Genomic DNA, 23,018 nt, shown 5'->3' on the forward strand with positions numbered 1-23,018 from the left:
ACAAGAAGGAAAAGAAAGTAGGGCTAAGTATTCACACTGTTTTGAAGAAAAATGACTGAACAAAATCAGATATTTAAGTTTTGTAAAAATACATGCTTGCATCAAACTGTGGCAAAATCAGCAGTATTAAAAGTGCCTTTAACACATTGGGGGCCTACATAATTGGTAAGCTATGGCTGCATCATTGATGACATCCAAATTAACAAGTATTAAAAAATAGCCTGATCGCTAGCAAATTCCCTTCTATCCTCAATTTTCATAGATTGCTGATGTACAGAAAAACAAATCTCATTACAATATTTTAACCTAAAGGGTATTTTTTCAGAAGCAGAACATTAGTAACTCAAATCATGCCTGCCATAACTATTACAAATCTTAGAGTTATTAAAAAGAACCACTAAAAATCAGACACCAAAACAAGCATAAGACAAAAATCCTAGCAAAACTAGCTATTGGTGTCACAGTAAGACAGGAAGTCAAAATTGCCTCTGCTGAATCGGTGTCTTATTCTTTTCATGAAGCTGAAATGTGGTACAGAAGACGTGAGATGCAAAGGACTGTAAAAACGGAAGCAAAGCCCTGTGCAAAAAAATATTAACCGGGGTTTATTTTCTCAAGCTCTATTTTTGTTACCATAAGGCAGAAATGTTAGCAGAATGCTGCACTGAATATAGAAAGAGAATGGGAACTCTCAACCATATGAAATAAGGATATGCAGAAGAATGTCCGCTAACTGCTAAGTTGCACTTAATGGACTAAAGTATGTTTTCCTTTCACCTGCTGAGGAAAATCTGCAGGTAAATGTTTTGTTCTGATGACAGGACTTTGTATGAATCAGTGCCACAAGATCCTTCAGAACAACTTCAGATTCCCTGGACTACCTAATGCTGGGTGATTCTGTCATTAGTTCTTCAAAACAGAGGAAAAGTATGGAACTGGCATCCTCCGCCCTTTAATCCTGAACTATTAAAATGGCTATTAAGATGCACCTATTTTGACAAGAAGAGAAAAATGACAGACTTTACATGTAGCATAAACACACATGTAAACATACAGTATCTACTTTGTGTTACACATATATGATTCTGCGTATAATATTTGGTTGCTCTTGAAGAAACACACAAAAGGGCTGTAGAGTCGTGAAAGCAATCTATTATTTTTTTGTTATATTTATTTTTATTGATTTTTCTCAATAGTAAAATACAACGTTAATAAGTACATTGATACAAGGTAAGTATAGTGAATAACAAAAGAAATGTTCAAGTTGCAATAATACACTGATAAGTCAATAGTATAACATTAGAGGCAACATTCCTTTTAAGTAAGGACATAGTGAATCATCAGATAAGCGTTCAAGATCAAGTAATACAGGTAACAAGATTTTTCCTACACAGGAAAATGAAGGCAAATTTTCAAATATCAATACAAACATCAGGGTTGCAGTACAATCCATACTCTGTAGTTCTGGCAATGTACCGTACATTCTCTGGTAATCAAAACCCTGTGCTTTGTAAACCGCTAAGATAAACTTATAAAAAAGTAATTCAAAATAAACTCAAAATACGCTTCTTTCTCCTTTAAAGTAAAAGTAAACCATTTCAAATGGCACAACATTTCCAGTATCCTTCAGCCAGTCCAAGGAGGAGAGTGCAGGTCTAGCTTTCTATTGCAAAGCTAATCTGCATTAGTAAACAAAAGGCCAATATAAGATTAAAGCATAGTTTCTATCTACTCGAGTATTCAGAACCAATTGTCTTTACATGAGACAGACGTTGGGAGTCCAGGGGTACTTTAACTCCTGTGATCTTTTCAGTATAGTCAAAGAATTCTTCCCAGTAATAGTCAGACCGGGGTAGGACCAGAGGATGTGTGCAAGTGACCCCTCCTCTGTCTGGCATCAGGGTGCGGTTTGGGAGAAGTATTTTATCCCAAAACCTGCCTGCCTCTATGGAGTTAAACACATGTCCTCTGCAGTACATTATCAACTACCATGCGATGTTTAATACAATCTCTTATATTTATATTATTCTCCTTTTCATTCTCCATTAAACAATAGAAAACACAAATAAAATGCAGAACAAAAGCCACACATTTTTGAATAATGCAAGTTAAGCTAAAAGCATATTTTTTAAATATATACCTACAACTATAAAATAACCTGTCAATTTCCCTACTGCATAATCATCATTGTAAAGCAGTGAACACTTGAAAAATTCAGCTGCTAAACAATATCTGGTTTTTGGTCTTTCAAAAAATAAATATAAATGAATGAATGTATGAATAAATAAATAAATAAAAATCCTCTCCACACTTATGAGCCTAAGGGGAGAGTTCAATTTGTTTCATTTCAAGTCAATAGAGGAAAGTCAAAGAAAGTACACTTAAAAGTGATTGTTTGTTTTGTTCTGAGCTCACAAAAGTCATTTTCTCAATCTCTTTCTCTCTATGGCTAATCTCATTTGCCAATAAAACAACTGAATCTTCAAGTACCAATGCTGGCAGCTTTTAAGGGTTTTTTTATTATTATTTAATAATATATATTATTATTATTATTATTAAACAAAAAATCTTGTTTGCCTGATCAAGTGAAAATGATTGTGACAGTTTTTGGTGGTTTTGGGTTTGGGTTTTTTGGGGTCTTTTTTTTGTTTTGTTTTTTTGCAAGTGAGCCTAGAACTGTTTTCCGGAATCTGAATCTGCTGGATCGAATTGCCAAGATGTTTTGGTCCAAAAGGTGTTTCTTTGGAATAAATGGAATACAAAATGGAACCCTACTCAGTATAATGCACCCTCTCTTCTCTGCCAATGTATTTACAGAGAGTCAAAGATCTGTGTAGTATTATGAAGTGCATACTGGGGAACTGATACATAATGGATCTCAGCTGAACTAGAAACCAGAGTGTATTTAGAACTGTATCTGGTGTAGCCTCAAAAGAGATAGCCTTAGAGAAAAGAACAATTCTATCTTTTATTTATTTATTTTTAATTTTAATCTGAATTCTTTTGAATTCTTTTCCATTTGTTGAAATTTTCAGGGGGTCTGGAAAAAAAAGCAAATAACACCCTGTGACATACTGTAAGACTACTTCAATATTTCAAAACAAAGTACACACTAAGCCAGATAACTTCATAAAATCGTGTGCATTGTCTGATGTAAATTTTTTTTTTTTTGCTTTCCCCAAAAATATTGTTAAAAGCCCAATTAAGTAACATGATCATGCAAGTGAAAGTGGAAGTCAACCATGCAGCTAACGGCCATGATTTCAGATGTACCTGATTATCGTGAAGACCTTCTGCTCCCAATCGAGGGGATGATTCTTCGCACACAGCAAGACTCCGGACCAGTTTCCCCTTAGCTCCTGACTGAATAAGATAGAAAGAAAACAAAACAAAGGAAACTACTGCTGACCCCAAATTTGCAAATGTGCCAATCATCCCAATGAATTTCAAATGGTCAGGTACTTGTCCAGCAAAACTACAGCAGATTCTGTCCAGCAAGTCATTTGACACATAGGTTTGGCTTTTAAACGCTTTTGCTACACTTCAACTGAAAATCATAAAAGCAAAAAACAAAAATAATCTGGTAACTTAGTCAAAGCAACAACTCTATTTCCTGTAACCAACAGCAATAGAGCTGAACAGTGACAAATTTTAAAAGTTGTATTGACCTACCCTTGGAAAATGTTATTAAAAAAAAAAAAAAGAACAGCGAGTGAGCTAGCAGATTTCACACTAACTAGCTGCCTTCCTCCTACTCAATCTTTTTAATCCCTACAGCTTCGGAAACTGGATTACTCCATTTAAATAAAATTCAAACAAAACATTAATTACAAAAGAAAAATGAAACACAGATCACACATACAAGTACATGGCAAGCCCAGTAACCAACGTATGATTGCTAAATAAAGGGGAGATTGACACTTAATATCTTGTGAAACTCCTCTGCTTTTGTGCCACATGATTATGAAGAAAAACCGAAGATAAAAGCTCATTGTTGTATAGGAAAACAGCCACCTGAATGGAACTTTTTATCACCTTTTCAGCTCAGCATGCAATGTGAAACCTTACCTTGGATCTCTTTTTCTGCTGGTTCTGGTTTACACCTCGTTTCTGTGTGTAACAAATAATTGTCACGTTAGTGGAAAATGCACACAATAGGAATATCAGCATACTTCATTAAATCCTTCTCAAAGCAATCCTTTATCATTTGCTGATTGCAAAGTAACAACATCCTAATGCAACTCCGAAAAAGTGAGGAGCCAAGAATTGCCTCTGCTGTATGCATTAATCTGATCGGTATAAACAAGATGCAAACTTGATGCTTTGCAATGTTATGCTTAAATAAAAAACATGATAAAAAGATAATGCTGAAGTAAGCCTCTCTCCCTCTCCAAATTCCTTCCCCTTTTGAGCTTGCCAGTAGTCCCATAAATTGCAGTCCCTCTTTCTTTTAATATCCTTTTAAGTAAAAAAAAAATATTAATCTGGTTAAGACTCAAGTGTTTAATGATCTTTCTTTAGTTTTGCATAATAAGAGAGTCACCGCTTTTTGTTGGTAATAATTGTTATTTTTAAAATGAAACTCACTGTAGAGCTAAGAAATACATCAGTCTCTATGAATTCTGTGAGTCTATCAGATCAAGATAATGTCCTAAATATCCCAAGAGGGAAAACTGTCAGACAAATATTTTACTGTATTTTATAATGGGTACCCAGCAATGGGCTCCTTAGCAATAAAAAAATACTACCAATAATATAACAACAAGAAAATTAAGTAACAAGAAAAAGAAAGAAAGAAAGAAAGAAAGAAAGAAAGAAAGAAGCATGAGGAGAAGAGAATAGAAAAAATCTCGCCAAACAAAAGACAGTGGAAATGGCAATGTAATGATAACACAGTGACATAGCCATCCAAGGTCCTTCTTCCCCTTACCTGGAGGTCTGTCTTGGCATCACTCAGCTTCTCCTCCTTTTCCTCTGCTTCCAAGCTTTCCGTTTTATTAATGATGCAGTTCTCTGGGGTCGCATCAGAGATGGCAGACTCCTGCTCTTTGGCAGCTTCCTCCACTGTCTCCTGGTTCAATTTACCTTGCTCAGACATTCTCCCAGACAGAAATTAAAACAAGATTTGGTGACCTGGACGGTCGAGACATCAAAAAACAAAAAATGGGAGAGGGAGGTGAAATTTTCACTCATTTGAGAACAGAAGTTTATCATTTCCTTTGATAAACAAACCACAATAACAAACTCAGGCATGCAGGGCAATACACTCCAGCAGAAAAACAAATATATTGAATCGACACTGGGGAAGAGTGGAGTTGAGATATGATAAATAAAACAACTTGGTTTCAAACACGCTTAGTGGTAGAGAATGTAAACCACAGTTAAGGTATGGTAAGCCCTCACCCCTTGCTCTCCTGCCACAGCCAAGGAGTTGCTGCAGAGGTGAAGACCGTGATGGAAAGGAATTTTTTTTTTTTTTTTTTTCAAAATAAGTCAGATGGATCGAATAGATGTCCCATTTACACTTCCGGGTCATAGGCATGTCAGTGCTCCCCTCCTCTAGCATTTCTCTCATAATAAATAAATAAATACATAAATACACACACACACACACACAAATAAAGCACCACCAAGAGGAGGACTACTGCAGATTTCTATCACTCAGCTACTGCCTGGTGTACAGAGAGAGCCAATACATTCATTACAGGCACACAAAAAATTAAATTCAGTTGAAGAGGTAATAATTCAATATAAATATGAAATCTAAATTTGGCAATAAAGCTTTCAGGGTCAACATCTCCAGACATCAAACTGACAGCTCCATTATTAAAATCATAAGCCTCTTCCCAAACCCCATGTCACGCTCCAGCACTATGGAAATCCTACTGGAAGCCCTTGGCCGGTAGCTCTAATGAAGATATCTTAACTGCACTGCATTACTCTCAGCTCACAATGAACTGTTGTACAGAAGCTCTAAAAGGCTTTTCAAAGTTAAAGCCTATTATTATTTTTCCTTTTTCTACCCACAAAACACCCTCCCGACACCTCCCCCACTGATCAATTGTTAAATGAGTCTCATGAATAATTTAGCTTCACCCCCCCTCCCTTTCTTTTTTTCTTGTTTTAAGATGTGTCTGAAAGAAAAACAACTGTAGTGGAAAAGGGGAGTTATTTCAGAAACAGATTTCAGTGCAATAGCTTGCCCTTTCCCAACAGTGTAACAATGGCTATTAGGCAAAACTATCTTTTGCCATGTTTCTTTTACAGCTTGTAATAAACATTCAGCACTTTTTTTCTGTCTGTTATTTTGAATGGAAATACAAAAGATTTTAAAACATCAGTCATTTGGATTTAGAATTCTACTATCTGTTTTTGGCATTTTAAGTAAACGATGTTGAAGAGGTTCCTACATAAAGATAGGTTACTGTTCCATCTCAATTTGCAACAGATTGTGGAGATTTAGCAGAATTAGATTTTCTGAACTGTGAGTTTCATACCTGTGTGTTTATGAATACTGGGACAGTTTACAATCCACATACAGTACAGTCCATAAGCAATTCAATAAATTTCTCAAAGAAATGTATTGCTGCCAATAAGGCCCAATTTTTTACTGTAAAAACATAACGTTGCTGGTTAATTTTTGGCTGTTGTGCACTTACATGCGTAACTCAAATTCACACACACACACACACACACACACACAGTCTTTAGGTGTACATTGTATGTATAGTGTATCTATACACAGAAAATATTAACAAATACAAACATAATTATAGCTGCAGCTTAACAACTGTAACAAACAAGCCATGTACCTTCAAAGCAGCTTTAATTCTCGATGTCTTTCTAGCTGCTTCTGTTGCTCTTCAACGGTTAAATCCACACAAATGATCAATGACAACATGAGTCCCATGTCCCCACTAACAGTTCAGAACGCCAATCTCCATGCTCTTCCTTTAGACAGTTTTACAGATCATCATCAACCTGGAAAAAGACAAAAAGTAAATAATCATGGTAATAATCATGGTAGGGTTAAGGATGCAATAAATAGGACCAGATTTCTAACACTAATGACCAGCTTCAAGCAAATCACTTTCACAGCTTGATCCAGCTCCACCTGTCTCAAAACTGCCTGCTTCTTCTCTAATGAAGGCTAGAGCCGGCTGTTCAAGTCATAACAGCTCCTACGCAAAGAGCTAAAATTATCAATTGCATTATGCACTGAAGATTACTCACTTCAATTTTAACCTTTTTTAGTGAATTCTAGCACTTTTCATATAAAAAAAATTAAGATAATCTGTTTGCTTCAATGGAAATCAATATTATCTATGGGCAAAAAAGCCTTCTCTGCTTTTTAACCAAAGCTTCAGCTCCAATTAAGGATTACACAATATTTTAAAGAGGCTCTATGACTGCTGTTAGAAAGTAATCTCGATAAGGGTACAGTTCATTTACATGTCGGTTTAATGAGGCATATCTGTCAAATAAAAGCTGAAATGATCAGGGGAGGGACCACGAAAAACCAATTCCCCCGAACAATGGAAATCGGTGCAAACTTTCCTTTAGGCAGTATGTAAAAAAACAACATACTGAATCTCTCTCTCTCTACATTATTGCTCAGAGAGCAAAACTGTGGGATCAATTACTTCAGAAATGCAATGCAAACGCCATTCGTCAGGACTGCTACTGCCAGCTGAGTATGAGGTTTGACAGAAAAGGAACATTTTGAGAGGGATTTACAAACTATGGTCATGGGGAAAATTGTCATGATGCAATGAGTCTTGTTGAGATTTCCATATGTGCAGTGGCCAAGGTAATTTGGGGGAAGGGGATAGAAGAAAGGCAAAAACACCCCCAAAGGAACAGAAATGCAGTTCACTTGGTAAGAAAAACAAGCTGTATATTATCAAACTCTATTACACTTTTTCTGATGTACATGGTTTTAAATTGCAAACAATTGCAACTGCTGTACTATATGGTATGACGAATTGTATCTTACAACCCATTTAATTTAGCTAAACACTACAAATCAGAACTGGAATGTAAAAATTTTTAAGATCATATTCTGATCTCTCCAGAAATTCAGTGCTGTGTAGGCAAAGAATATTTAGTTACACAGCCTTTTATATTTCCCAAGAGATAAACATAAATATATCATTTTAAGATTGAATCTCTCATCCCCTACACCAGTAAATAATTTGTATATAGCAATAAAACTACTCGTTGCAGGATCATTAATTGTACTTTTCGGAGGTCCAACGCTAAGGTGAGGGGAACAGTAAAACAATCTTAATAGCATACAGCAGAGCAATTATATATAAGTGAGCCTACTAATGGAACCGATAGAGGTAAAAAATTAATTCACCGACCCAATGAGATTGGCAGGAAAAACTACTCCCAAGTAGGCAAACTACTCCCAAGACCCTTTTCCCCCTCCTCCCCCCAAAATAAAAAACTGATCTAGTATATCTCAATTCAATACAAGAGTCAAAAAAAAGAAAGACAGAGCACTGTGAAGTCCAGAAGCTCCAAAGCTATGAGGGAACTAGAGGTAGTTGTAACAAAACCTCGCCAAAAATTAGCATGTAATTTCAGGATTCCACACACTTTTTGCAGCATTGCCACATATGATAAGCTAAATATTCACAAAAAGGCATCTCAGATTTCCTCATATTCACCAGCTAGAGAAATCTGCCAAGTCTCCAGCAGACAACAACATTTCTGGTCCTGTGCCACAGATCTCAAAATGAAATCTTATCATACTTATTAAGGAATATTTTTATAAATGGAGACCCACACATTGTTATGCTTAAGATATCTAACGCCAACATGATCTAATGCCAAGACTTCGAGAACTCTGTTGAATCTTAGAGATTGAACAAAAGATACAGGCATTTCACCAAAATTGCACAAATCACAGTGTTTGAGCAGCATCTCTCAGACCTGCCGTGCCAACATCTTTTAAAAAGATAATAAAATTATACTCCCAGCGTGTATTTCAGCATTTTGTTGTAGAAAACCCAGGAAAAAATGGATTTTTGTGAGCTGAAATCAAGCAATCTTCAATGGGTATATACTGACATATGGGCATAGGGATTTAAGCAATCATACAGTTTCATGGGGATAAATATTTTTGTAACCATTTGTAATTATTCCCTGAGCCAAGAGAACAACTGAAGTGAAGAATTGGGTGGGATATCAGTCACAGTTCTGCTTTCTCATCCTCCCTCCGATACACATTTCCATTCATTTAGGAGGAAATTTACATACAATAGTTATCATTCATATTACAATATGTGAGATGTACTTTTAGGCTGAGATTTTCAAAGGAACCCATGCTGAACTGGCTCTCCATGGGAGCTCCCTTAGGCACCTTTGAAATCCCCAGTGTTATATAATAAACTTTAAGGTATACATTAATAAGGGAAAATAGTCAGAAAAATATCTTTAAAATGGCACCTTTAACTCCAAATACGTTTCTGCTCCCTGTGCATTTTCAAGATATTGATTTATTTAATGATCAACACAAATATCTTACTATTGCTAGCCCCGCAGTATCTATACAGCTATGGAAATGCATGCTGGATTCTTCTCTACCTTGCACATCAGCAAAATTGTCAGCGATGTTCTTACTGCCAAATCTTCACTATGGAGAGTAAGAGGCAGAATACATGCAGTTCTGCTTTCAGTCTCTAGGCTGAGGTTGCAAAGCTTGTGATTAGAAAAAAAAATCTTTTAACTTGCAAGGGAGCAAATCGTATAGGGATTGCTGAGATTTTTCAAGAGACAAGGCAGATAAGGTAATTTTATTGGACCAACTTGGTAGAAGGTATACACTTTTGAACTACACAAAGTTCTTCTTCAGGTCAGGGAAAGGAATCAGTGTGTCTGAACTAAGAACAAGTGGGACGGAGTTAAGCATAAGGAGGTAGGAGGTCACTGTGCCCAAATTTGAAAACTTGAAAATCCCACTCAAAAAAGTCAGAGAGAGAAAATAAGGCACCCTACAATGCCATTTTTAGAGAGCCACTTAAATAAAAAGAATGCAATGAGTTAATAAACCAGTTTCAAGAACCCCATGATGGGTGTATGCTATGAAAATGCAGTTGTCATCTGTTAAATTTATTAATAAAAATAATTTATTCTGTGGTAACTGGGGGCTCTCCCTACCCCTGGTTTGTGCTGAGCCCAGGTGAATTGGTGAGGATGCTACCTTAAGGCAAACGAAAAGAGATAGCAGGAGTGTTAAACCATGTACCATAATTTATTTATAAATAGCACATACCACACTGATTCAGAGAAAAAAAACTGTAAAAAAAAAGAACCTGAGTAATTTAAGTGCGAGGCTTTAAAAAAAAAAACAAAAAAACAAAAAAACACTGCCTGGAAAAGGAAGTGATAAAAAAAATATATAATACAACAAAGTGGTGAGTGAAAACTGTCAAGTATCAATAAATACATTTGCACAATAATCAACACAAGTTGAAATAGAAACAGTCCTCTGACACAATGTGAAAAAAAAAGTTAGCAATATATAAAGGCACTGTGTGTATTAAAAGCTTGCAAACAAAGCTTGGGCCTGATTCTGTGTTCCCTCAGCTCCTACTGATGTCTCCTAAGAATGCCCATTAACACATCAAAGGATCAGGACTCACACCTGTAAGGCAATGAGTACCCCTCTCTAACAGATTTGAGGGTGCTCATCTGAGACATTCAGCACCTGACAGGATCAGACCCTAATCACAAACACATTCTCTAAAAAGATTTGCTAAGTAAAAAGGCTAAAGAAGTGCTTGTAGGGCTAGGGTGGGTAACAAAACCGGAAAAGGGATGACATAGCCTGTGTCTGGATGTTGGGTTCCCTCCCACTTCTCAGTGACATTAATTTTACAGGACAGGGCCCTTATCCATCCAAACACTCAAAATATGAGACCACACAATAGATTTTGGGTGGGATTTTGACAGATGTAGTATTTCAGAGGATCCATGAAATATAGGAGCATACAATCTGGGATTCTCTCTCACCATAAAGAAATGTCACTCATAATTCCCAATATACATGATTCAACTATAAAAAGGCAGCCCTCACCAGTAATTAGGGCTCTCCTTGGAATCCTTGAAACCACAGGAAATTTATTTTATTCCCCTTCTTTCCTCCCCTCCACTCCACCCCCCCCTCCGCCCATGACTGAGCGGCATTAACAGTCTTCTTCATCTTGATTGGTCCATTGAAATATGTGTTAACTATTTATGTTAAACGATCTGTTCCACCTTGTATTTAGCTGAGACACTCTGAGTACATTTCCCAGAACCGAAGAAGAGCTCTGTGTAAAATTCAAAAGCTTGTCTCTCTCACCAACAGAAGTTGATCCAATAAAAGATACTACCTCACCCACCTTGTCTCTCTAATATCCTGGGACCAGCACAGCAATACCAACACTGCATACAGAAAAAGTATTACAAAACAGCTCTGCCCATATTGCTCTCAGGGTTGTCAACTGTTGTGATTACGAGCATGAGTTCCATGTTATTTAGTGTTTTGTTTAAACCCAAGCTCCTGGAGTCAAGTGATTACGGGAAAAATCTCCACTTTAATTTAAAACAAATAAGCGTCTTTCTAGCCCTCATGGTTGCAAAGAAAAGCTTGAAAATATGATCCTTTAAGACTCAAAAACTGGAAGGGAAATAAAAATAATCCATTATTTATGTTTAAAAACACCATTTTTAACCAAACTCATGATTTTTTAACCCTTTTGGTTGGTAATGTTGTGCTCTTGCTTTTTCTCACTGCTGTCTCTATATCCGGCACACCAGAAACACATGCATATACTTGAGAGAAAAGACAAGAACAAGTTCTGGATCTTCACATACCAGGATATGAATAATCAATCTATCTCAGATTATAAATAATCAACCTCAGACCCACTATGGAAAAACAAACAGAGGGAATGCTACTAGTTGTTTAATGACTCTTAAAAGGCTGAAGGTAAGTCCTCAAATACAAAGACTGGAAAACATTTTAAAAAGTGATCTTAGCGTTCTTGCAGCTTTGGTTCTCCACTCACAAAACAAACGCTGCAATGGCAGTAGCAAATCAAGTTTCTCCACACTCCCTTACCAATATCTCCCAGCCAGGGGCAGGCAGGACCATCTCTCTCGGTAAGAGGTTACCTCAGTTTCTATGTGCCTTTATTACTGGCCTTTCAACTGAGAATATTAATTGAGGTATGTCTTCAAAGCACCCATGGCTGGCCTGTGCCAGCTGACTCAGGCTCACAGGGTCACGTTGGAGCCTGGGCTTCTGCGAGGTAGGACAATTCCAGAGCCCAGGCTCCAGCCCGAGCCCATAAGTCTACACAGGAATGAAACAGCCCCACAGCCTGAGTCCCACAAGCCCAAGTCGGCTGGCACAGGACAGCCGGGGATTTTTCTTTGCTGTGTAGCCATACCCTTGAATTTACTACAAACTGTGCTGAGGCCACCAACACATTTCATGCAGACCTCCAAACAACCATCAAAATGATAACAATTGTCAAATCCTAGACAACTAGGCTGGTTTTGAAAGGTTCTGGATCACATTATTGACCATTTGAGATATCCAGTTGCCTTTAAAAAGAAAAGATGACAACAAACGAGAAGATCTTTGGCTGCTGCTAGAGGAACAGAGGGAAACTCAAATAATGTTGGGTTCTCCTTTCAACTGGCATATTAAATGTGAAGTATCGAAAAGACAACAACAAAAATGAGCAGATACGAAAGTGGAGAATACCTTATACAACTGAAACTGCAGAAGGAATTTAGGTGGGCAAAATGAAATTACTCAAATTACAATTTTGGTAGGACACTGGAATAAACACTCCTTATCTTGCAAAAAGTGCCATGGAAGTTTTAATCTCAAACAGTCAAGAGAATGGCTTTATATTTTATCAGAAAGACAGGCTTTCCACCAACACAGTGTATCCTAAAACCAGGTATGCAATTAGTACTGACTAAGAGTACATCTACACTGCAGCTAGGAGTGTGCTTCCCAGCGCAAGTGGACAGACACACACTAACTGCGCTAACATTAGCAGTGTAGCTGGCCATAGTATTGGAGGAGGATCAGGTTAGCTGCCCGAATATGTACCAAGGGTCTCCAGGCAGATTTGTATTCAGGCTGCTAGCCTGAGCTGCTACCTGTATTGTCCTTGGGTACACTGCTATTTTTGCGCACTAGATCAAGCAGATCTAGCACATGTCTGTCGACTCTCACTAGGAAACATGCTCCCAGCTGCAGTGTAGACATATTGTAAGAGTATAATCTTCTAGGATTATACTCTTGAACATACGCAATGAACTTTGCCTGCACATAGCTCACTGTACCATCAGGGCCTAAATTATCAACACTAGCTCTTGAAGCATCCTGTGTTTTTTTCCTTGGAAGAGTCTCATCCAAGTACTCATCACACTCAGCCCTAACCCGCAGTGTGGGAACTGACATAGTTTGAGGTGCTATTGCTACAGGTACCCACCGAGTTCTAGAAGAGAAAATACAGACTGTATGCCATACACATCAAATGAATCAGAGAAACTAAGGAAAAAAGAAAAAAAAATTTAATTTGTTCCTCTTAAAATCCAAATAAAATACTCTATATTTTGAGTACTTAAAATATTTCCTGTTTTCCTAATGGCAAAGGTATCCTGGCCTATTTTTTCTGTCAGTGTCTCACAGTATAGTACAGTTTTCTAAAATGTTGTTCTCCCAAAACATGAGATACTTCTACTTTGCCTCACATGTACATTAACTATATGTAAGGCTTTTCTTATTTCTTTCTTCATTTTTTTAAAGTTTATCTGAAATAACACCAAAAGCACTTTGCCTCTGAAGAACTCAAGTCTAAATGGACTGGGAATGATGAACTGGTGCCTTCCTAAGTCATACTGAGTCTAGCTAAGTCATCTTTGAGAAAAATGTATTAGAGCACAGGATGAGACAGATTAAACTCATGTAAAAATACAGTTTGTGCACAAAAGTACTATAGATCTTCTCCCTGGGGAAATTTTTCTGGCTAGTTTCTCCTGGAGCAAGTCTTCTTATAACAACTCAGGATGTAGATGAAACATGATTTCATAAGCACTGCTCTATACTTCTTCTGATACTCGTCACGGGATTGACGCATTCCTGTAATAGAGGCACAAGGTGGGTGAGGTAATGTCTTTTATTAGACTAACTTCTGTTGGTGATAGAGACAAGCTTTCAAGCTACACAGAGCTCTTCTTCAGGTCTGGGAAAGGTACTCAGTGTCACAGCTAAATACAAGGCTGAACAGATAGTTTAGCATAAGTAGTTAGCACATATACTAATAGGGTACGTCTATACTTACTTCCTGATCCGGATGTAAGCGATCGCTCTTCTGGGATCGATTTATCGTGTCTAGACAAGACGCAATAAATCAATCGATCCCGGATCAATCCCGGAAGTGCTTGCCGTCGACGCCGGTACGGCATCGACGGGGGAGCCTGCCTGCCGCGTCTGGACCAGCGGTAAGTTCGGACTAAGGTACTTCGAATTCAGCTACGTTATTAACGTAGCTGAATTTGTGTACCTTAGTCCGAAGTGGGGGGTTAGTGTGGACCAGGCCTAAGGGACCATTCAAGGTGACACACCTGTACTTATAGGACAAATAGAGGTGTTAGTGGGTTACATTTAGTGGGCAGTATTTAACTGTGACACTCTAAGTACCTTTCCCAGACCTGAAGAAGAGCTATGTGTAGCTCAAAAGCTTGTCTCGCTCACCAACAGAAGTTGGTCCAATAAAAGATATTACCTCACCCACCTTGTCTCTCCAATTACCGGGGAGTGACACAGCTACAACACCACTGCATTCCTATAATAAAAGGGTTGCAGAAATGAGTTACGCCAGGGATCGGCAACCTTTGGCATGCAGCCCACCAGGGTAAGCCCCGTGGCGGGCCGGGCCGGTTTGTTTACCTGCCGCGTCCGCAAGTTTGGCCGATTGCGGCTCCCACTGGCCGTGGTTCGCCGCTCCAGGCCAATGGGGGCGGCGGGAAGCAGCACAGGCCAAGGGATGTGCTGGCCACTGCTTTCCGCTGCCCCCATTGGCCTGGAGCGGCAAACCACGGCCAATGGGAGCCGCAATCGGCCAAACCTGCGGACGCGGCAGGTAAACAAACCGGCCCGGCCTGCCAGGGGGCTTACCCTGGTGGCCCGCGTGCCAAAGGTTGCCGATCACTGAGTTACACATTACTCTGCCTCTCCTGCTATCCACGTAATGTTCTCCTAACTCCCAGTTTATAATGGTTCCTGTACTCATCCTTCCATTCCTTATCAAAATTGTATATTTTCACAAACTAGCTTAATTGGCAAACACTAAAGGAAAACAATCGCTAGCAGCAGAACACTGTTCTATAGGAACATACCTGAGACTAAGTACTAGAATTCTCTTACTGTACAAATACTGACCACAGAAGACCAGGGCCTTTCAAAAAGGAGAGGATCTACCCTGCCCCCCACTTTTTGACTACTTAAATGAAATATTATGGTTATGCTTGCTAGTCATAATACCATTCTCTCACAAAGCCAGCATGTAGTTAAAGAAAAGTTATACTCTTTTCTGGAAAAAAAAAATCAATAAATCTATATCAGGTTTACAAATTTCCAGGGAGATAATAGGAAAAAAGGCATATTTTTTTCCATTTAACTGTAATCCTCTTCCCATAGAAACTGGAAGATTTTTTTTTTCCTTTTTACTAACATACAGTTGGTATTTAACCTCTTTTAATAGAGAACACACTTGTAAGCACATTTTCCAAACAATTTCTATATTCAGGGCTTAATCCTACACCCACTGAAGCCAATGAGAAGAAATAGATCCTCTAATACTTTCCACTGCAAGACTATTTTATTAGGCTTATGTTAGTTTACCTCTTCTAATTTGCCTAAATCTTGAATGTTATAGCTTTGAAGAGACATGAGGAGATCTGATAAGCATTTCCCAGCTCTTCCTATTTGGTATACAAGAGCCATGCCTTTATCAATTTTTTTTCTAATTAACACCAACCAGAAGAGAGACAAATACAATTCCTGGGCAGATACATTTAAAGGTAAATATAAAGAAAGACTCTAATGTGTAAGTCAATCTGCTACTGCATTCTTAACTTTAAGAAAACTGATGATCTATTCAAATCAATGGCCAGAAACAAGCCCATGATGTGCAATATGGCACTTCTCAGCTGCCAATTCTGTTGAACAAAGTTTCCATAAATTGCTATTAACACTGATAAAAACCACATAGTAGGCAAAAAAATACACTAGATATGGAAAAAAGAACAAATATTATTTGTTTTGTATGCATATCCCTGTATAGTTATAAGATTCAGAGGATCTCAGTATGTTACACATAAACGTTGATATGCTATGTTAACATGCATCTCTTTACTTGATATCTTCGCAGAGAAAATAATTACCTAACTCATTCCTCTGGCTGAAGTAATATTCATGTCAGAGATGCCAGAAGAATGTAAGTATTAGTTTAAAAAAAACTAACACTCTATGCAAAAAGCAAAGTATGAGCCCAATCCAAAACCCACTGAAGTAAAAAGGGTGACTTTAGGAGATTTTGGATCAGACCCTAAAACTCCATATTGTTTTTTTCCCCCCTATTGGCAGGAAAACAGTCCTACGCCTTGATTTTAGTTGTGTTCAGAAGAGAATGAAGTTGGGGACAGGAAGACTGGCTTAGAATTCCTGATCCCGAATCTCCAAAATCTGTTATTATTTGTACTGCTCTAGTGCCTAGGAGTCCTAGTACAAATACAAAGCAAAAAGAGGTTCCTGGAGCCTCTTGTATGGAACAAGGAAGAATCATTTTTGTCTAAGTTTGGAGATGGTCATGCCAGACTAACGAGAGCACCATTTATGCACGATCTCAGCCCCAGATGGTAGAAATCTCATGAGAACAATGGATAGTATGACATTTGTAGCATTTCAGATAGCAGAACTCTCCCAAGGACATTTTCACAATGTCAGCAGAGTTCACGAGATTTTTGGCAATGTTGAATTTGGGCCTCAAATCTAATCCAGATATTAACACCACCATCTCTATTTTTAATTCAGTTTTGTGGGTTTCATGAGTGTCCTGAAGATTATCACAACTGTTTTTTTGAGACTCATTCTGTATAGCATTTTCTCATTTACAGTCTTTCTTAAAATAAAAGAAACAAAGAAAGAAAGCAAATAAGGGTGGTTAAAGGGAATACACAAAAACAAAAATGTTGATTTTAAGATAAAGAACACATTATGGATTGCACAGTAAACTATCCTTACAGCATAAAGAAAAATGAAGTTTTAAAAATACCCACCGCACACAGGCACTCTTTTCATTGTTGTATTTTGGGTGTCGGTTAAATGCAGTTAAGTGATGAATGTCACTCATTACAAAGAAAAGCCTTGAATCTCCATTCTTTGCACACCCATAATGGGGAAAAACAAAAAGCAAATATTTATAATTATGAGTCAGAGGTTAAAATTACTAATGATTAAGAGCTTGATAAAAAGCCCATTGAAAACAACAGGAGACTTTGGATCAGACGCTCTACTTGCTACTGTAAGGTGCTGAACACCCTCAACTTAGGTTTACTTCTAGGAAGATGCTCACCAGCTCTGAGGATCAAGCCCTACAATAAAAATGATGATCTGAACATTTGTTCACCCCTTCCCTCAAAAAAATCAGAGCATTACCATTCTGTCTTAAAATACTGGTCACTATACAAGATGCTCAACATACAAGATGCATTGCTGCGCACACATTTCCTCATCAAACATATTATACTGAATTTGTCAATGCAATAAATGCAGCAAAAATCACCTCTAAGTGATACAGCACAAAACAGAATGAAGCATAGAATTCTAGCACCTACGAAGGAGAAAGGAGTCCTCTTCAAAGCAGTTACATCAGTAAAAAAAGTGAAAGTCAAAACAGTTTACTTAGAAAAACATCAGCACCGATTCACAATGGTGGATTTTCAGCTGTGGCTTGTGAGGAACTGCTGTCAAAGTCCTGTGGTTTCTACATTTATGTTACGTTACCTTTTCTAGTGGGTAATTCTAGCCCCCAAGTGGCAAATGAACAAAATGGAAAGTGGAAATAATTTTTAAGTGTCTATTTGGTTTCTTCTCACAGACAGGAAAGAAATGCTGACAGATGGACAAGAGAAGGAGCTAACAGGTTGGGGAAGGGAGGAATATATGAACAGCGGCCTATAATATTCCTCTTCAGACAGCTTTTTGTCACTTGAATAAATAAAAAACAATGGTGAAGCTACTGCAGATATCAAGTATTCAATTCAGTGTCTCAAAGTTCTAGGCCATTTAAAGTTTAAAAACAAATATCCAAAAGGATATATTTTTAAAAGAAATAATTTTATTTTTTTACTTATTTATTTTATGGACTTTAAATCTTGTTACTTGGATTCAAACTTCTGAAGCTTCAAATGTGGTTTTAACATCACTATTTTAAAAAGGCTTTTATAATATCCAAAATTGTGTTTACCCGCTGTGAGGCAATCGGTCTTGCTTGTCAGTGGAACACACTAACTGCATCAATGATCTAAAAATACGAAGATTTAAATTACAGAATGGAAATGTGGGAGAAAAGTTTGATACGCCATAACATATTCTGTTTCCATTCCAGAAATGGCCATATCATCACATAGTTTTCTTGCTGTGCTAAGTACCTCAAACTAAATATCAATCTGATTATAAAATGCACTTCTGCAGAAACCTTAGCACAGAATTCACATAGAGTATTTTAGCAAAGCTCATGAAAGAAAGTATAGGTGTTCACTCTTTATTGAATATGGTAGTCAGCCCAAAGTAGATTTGTATCAAAAGACAGACTTGTGCTACAGATCCTTTGGGGGAAAGGTACGTTTTCAAATTTTGCCCAATCATGTAACAATTTATGAATTGAAAAAAATATATATTTCCATTGCGTCAAGATCCTTCAACTAATAATAGTTTTTGGAGAAGATCTCCTTTCAAATAAAAATATTCCTCCCCCAAACATTTCTATGGGGTTTTAGACTGATGCTTTTGGACATACAGACTACTTATCTGGGATCAGGACCGCTGCCTATGAGTCCATTCTTACAGTCCTTACTCGGACAAAAACTCCCAGTGACTTCAGGTCAAGGTGCCCAGCTTCAAAAGTCTCGATGTAGTTATTAATTTAAATATGCATTTTACCCTCCACTAACAACAGTTTATTATAATGGAGAAAAATATTTTTTGTAAAAATTCAGTGGTCTAGATTCTCAACTGGTGTAAATTGGCAGAGTTTCACTTAAGTCAGTGGAGCCATGCCAGTTTACATCAGCTGAGAAGCTAGCCCAGTTCCTGGATTTATTGTGAGGAAGTGAGAAGTGTTCAATTGATTCACAGGCTTCTAATTGAGAAGCCTGTGAATCATTGATTTCCCTGGTCTTTTGCTATGACTCTAAAAGTGTTAATTTCAATATGTAACAAACAGAGCATTTCAAATACTGCCGAATGAAGTAGTGTTGTCCGTGACAGCAGAAAAGAAGAATGTACCGGTTTACAGCCTTTTGCAAGGAAAAATGAAGTTTAAAGAAATATTCCACAAAGTAAAAAATGTACATGCCAGAAAAAAATGGACCATTTGTTAAAGTATTCATCCTAATCGCCCCCAGTGAATTTCAGGTGCATTTGTATAAACATTTTAAAGGTTCATTTCTGAACAAATTAATTTTTCACCAATTTTAATCATATTTTGAAGCCAACCTGATCTTCCCTGACAAGAATTAAAATTATGACTTTATATATCACACAAAATCTGTTCAGTCAATATTTCTCATTACGTAATACTATGCCTTTGAACCACAGGCTTTATTTTTGATACCTTCAAGCTTTCCAAAAGCAGATGAAACATGATCCAACTACAAGAAAAGGCAGGCCAATAACTATCACTGTAAGCCAAATTCTGAGGAACTATGATCTTCCCTGTAAAATAGGCTTCCTAACAAAAAGGACCTTACTCTAAAGCATGTTTTATTGTAACTCATCTAAGTGCAATGGAATTAATGTATTCCCTTCTATTTGCTTCTGACATTTTATATGTATATGCCTGAATTTTTTTTGCAAAACTCAATAAAATATGTGAAAATCTTATGGTATGTTTTGTTGTATTTATGATGCTGCCTGTAGCAAAGTAATTTCTCTGCCCAAGGTATTCTAAAAAAAAAATTCAACAGAGTATCTTATATATTATTTGTAAAATCTTAAGTGGAATATGCATTGTTTGATACAGATTAATAATGCATTGGTTAAGCATTTTGAAAGCTCTGAGATTCCCTTTGATTCATATTGAAAGGCCAACCATGGAAGACAATTAAGAAATACAGTGAACAACTATTTAAAAAATAAAAATAAAAACACATAGTAAAGAAGCCACTTTTCAGCGTATGGTTATTATACCCAGGGACTTGGTAATTTATTACAAATGCTGACTGCTAGCAAGCTTCTAGCCATTCTAATTCTGGCAGATACCAGTGGGAGCAAGTGTAAATGATCAGACACTTACAACTCAGTTGGAGATTCATTGGAGTTATAATAATACATTACTTTGAAATAACTTTATATTATTGAAAGAAATTCTGGATCCCATCCTAGAACAACAATTTTAAAACTTATCGTTTCTTATTTTCTTTGTCAATGCCATAGGTATGAGTGATAAGATGACAGTATAAAATTATAACACAGTAGCATCCCAAAACAAATCCACGGGAGAGAGGATTCAAAGTGAGTGCTATTGCAATAGAAAGATACTTGAAATTTGTTTTAAATATTTTGGAAAGTTTGCTTCTCCAAAATATTTCTGTATAAAAAGGGTTTACATTTAACAAGAATCATCTCTCTATTCCCCTTAAAAATACAGCATTTTCCTTGTTGAACAGCATTACTGGGGGGTGGGGAGGGCGGTTCCATATGTCATAGATGATTTTCAAAGGCTATTTAAGGTTCCTCAGATTCAGCATTGCTCTTACAAAGAATAAATAACTGGACTAGTTTCAAAAGTTCCTTTTTCCAAATGCAATAGAGAAGATATTTGTAATCTTCATTGCTGCAGCATTCAGCAAATCAAGAGTTTGCCCTCGATCAAGAGTGGCTCCACAAGAGTTCATGAAGTTTAATACCACCTTATGCAGGCCCAGAGCTGTCAGAAGGCCCATAAGATCCTGGGCCAGCAGATCAGTGCTATCTTGTGAATGTTTGCTGAAGTTCTCCAAAGACAAATCATTCAATCTAGGCAGGTCTAGTACCAGGTCCAACAGTAACTCAACAAGCTTGACTAAGTAGCCCAATGCATTTCAGGGTAGCCTGTATACCACATTTGTTTTATCTCAGGAATTGCACCCTGATCTTGCAACTGACTCCACATGCCAGAGCCCCTCTGAAGTCTGGTCCTAAGTGGATGCCTCCAAAGCACTTCAGATCTGGTATATGACACCTTTTATATCAGAGGACAGATGCAAAGCGCAGAGGTCCCTCCCACTCCTGAGCCCTATATATCTAGCTGAAAGCAGCTGTGCCAAGACAGAACCAGTTAAATCATCCAGACAAATCTTGGCAATGAATGCCATACTGGACCTACCTTCCTTTATCAGATAATTAATGTTACTTGTTTTGTTGACAGCCAACTTTTGATTGATCTGCAAGCAAAGAGGCTGGCAGTCTTGACCCATAATTACTGCCTTGCTGTACAATTTCCAGCACCATTTTAGTCGCTGTGGTATTATTAGGGTTTGCAATGGAAACATAGTCCCCTGAGCTCAGGAAGCAAAAGTTAAGTAAAGCTGAAACTGCTTTTTAGAAATATTTTAAAATGAAGTTTTTTAGGTCAAATTTTCAAAACTGGCTTGTAATTAGAATTAAGAACTCAAACTGATTGTAGTCTTTTTTTAATGTGTGTTCATAGAGCATACACCATTGTGGATCCTGAAATGAGCCACTGGGGCTACCATAAAAGACAAAACGAACATCTAAATTCCATTGTCTAAACCAACATCTGACATGAGCACATAAGGTCAGAGGCTCAGATGAGTTTCTTTTGAAAATCTGGTTCCTAAGTCTATATATAGATTCTGTTAACTGATTTGGGATTTTAAACTGAGATTTCCAAAGATGTCTAGGGGAGTTAGGCATGTTTCTATTGGCTTTCAATGGGAAGTGGGCACCTAATTCACTTCGGTCTCTTTGAAAATCCTAGCCTTTAGTTATTTTTTTAAAAAATTCTTTACAAAGCCACGCTAAGGTCAGCTATAAGAACAAAATTAACAAAACCAGAGTAAGGACAATATCCTGCTGTTGATTACAAACTATCCTGCTGTGGTATAGAAAATTCCTATTGATTTCAATGAGAGTCCTAAGCAGAGGATGATGGAAAGAGAGAGCTTTAAGCTTTACGTTACAACAGATGCTCAGCATGGTGCTGTCTACTGCAGTGGAAGTTGAGGACACTCAGAACTTTGCAGAATTATTTCCCAATATCATACAAAACACTCTCCTTTGAAGACAATTGGCTAGATTATAGAACAATAAGAACTTGATAAGTCAGCAGACTAAAAATGTTATTTAAATAAGTTTATTTGTACAAGTATACAATGTAATAATTAATATTTCAATTTATTCGTATAAAATTACATATGGAAAAAAGACCCTTTGGACTATAAGCTAACGTTACAGTTTGGCCATACTGAAAAATTACATTTTTATATTTTTCATTTTATTGCACACATTAATTTGCTCTGCAATTCATTTGCAGAAAAACTGAATAAGAAAAAGGACTGATTCATTGTGGAGTCATTATACAAAGATACACAGATGGCATGAATGATACCATTTTTATCATCAATGTCCACAAAAAATTAAATGTAAAATAGTTACATTAATGCTACAATTCAGTTGAGATTTTAAGCATACAAAAGTCAAGAAATTCAAAATT

General features: G+C 37.2%; 1 protein-coding gene across 10 annotated transcripts in view; it reads right to left on the bottom strand.

The window, feature by feature from the left end:
- The window catches only part of ARPP21 (cAMP regulated phosphoprotein 21), a 256,240-nt gene that overhangs the window by 142,075 nt on the left and 91,147 nt on the right, over nucleotides 1–23,018 (bottom strand). For 8 of the 10 annotated variants that reach the window (XM_054019424.1, XM_054019430.1, XM_054019429.1 and 5 more), the window contains exons 2-5: nucleotides 6,813–6,981; nucleotides 4,931–5,133; nucleotides 4,069–4,110; nucleotides 3,274–3,363 (exon numbers count right to left, since the gene is read on the bottom strand). In XM_054019424.1, the coding sequence (XP_053875399.1) occupies nucleotides 3,274–3,363; nucleotides 4,069–4,110; nucleotides 4,931–5,098 (300 nt within the window). In that variant the 5' untranslated portion in view covers nucleotides 5,099–5,133; nucleotides 6,813–6,981. Of the gene's footprint in view, nucleotides 1–3,273; nucleotides 3,364–4,068; nucleotides 4,111–4,930; nucleotides 5,134–6,812; nucleotides 6,982–7,233; nucleotides 7,253–17,358; nucleotides 17,378–23,018 lie in introns of those variants that run through there. The other 2 variants (XM_054019427.1, XM_054019428.1) reach the window with 2 other exon arrangements.

This window comes from Malaclemys terrapin, chromosome 2 (genome assembly GCF_027887155.1).
Source record: "Malaclemys terrapin pileata isolate rMalTer1 chromosome 2, rMalTer1.hap1, whole genome shotgun sequence".
Classification (NCBI taxonomy): domain Eukaryota; kingdom Metazoa; phylum Chordata; order Testudines; family Emydidae; genus Malaclemys; species Malaclemys terrapin.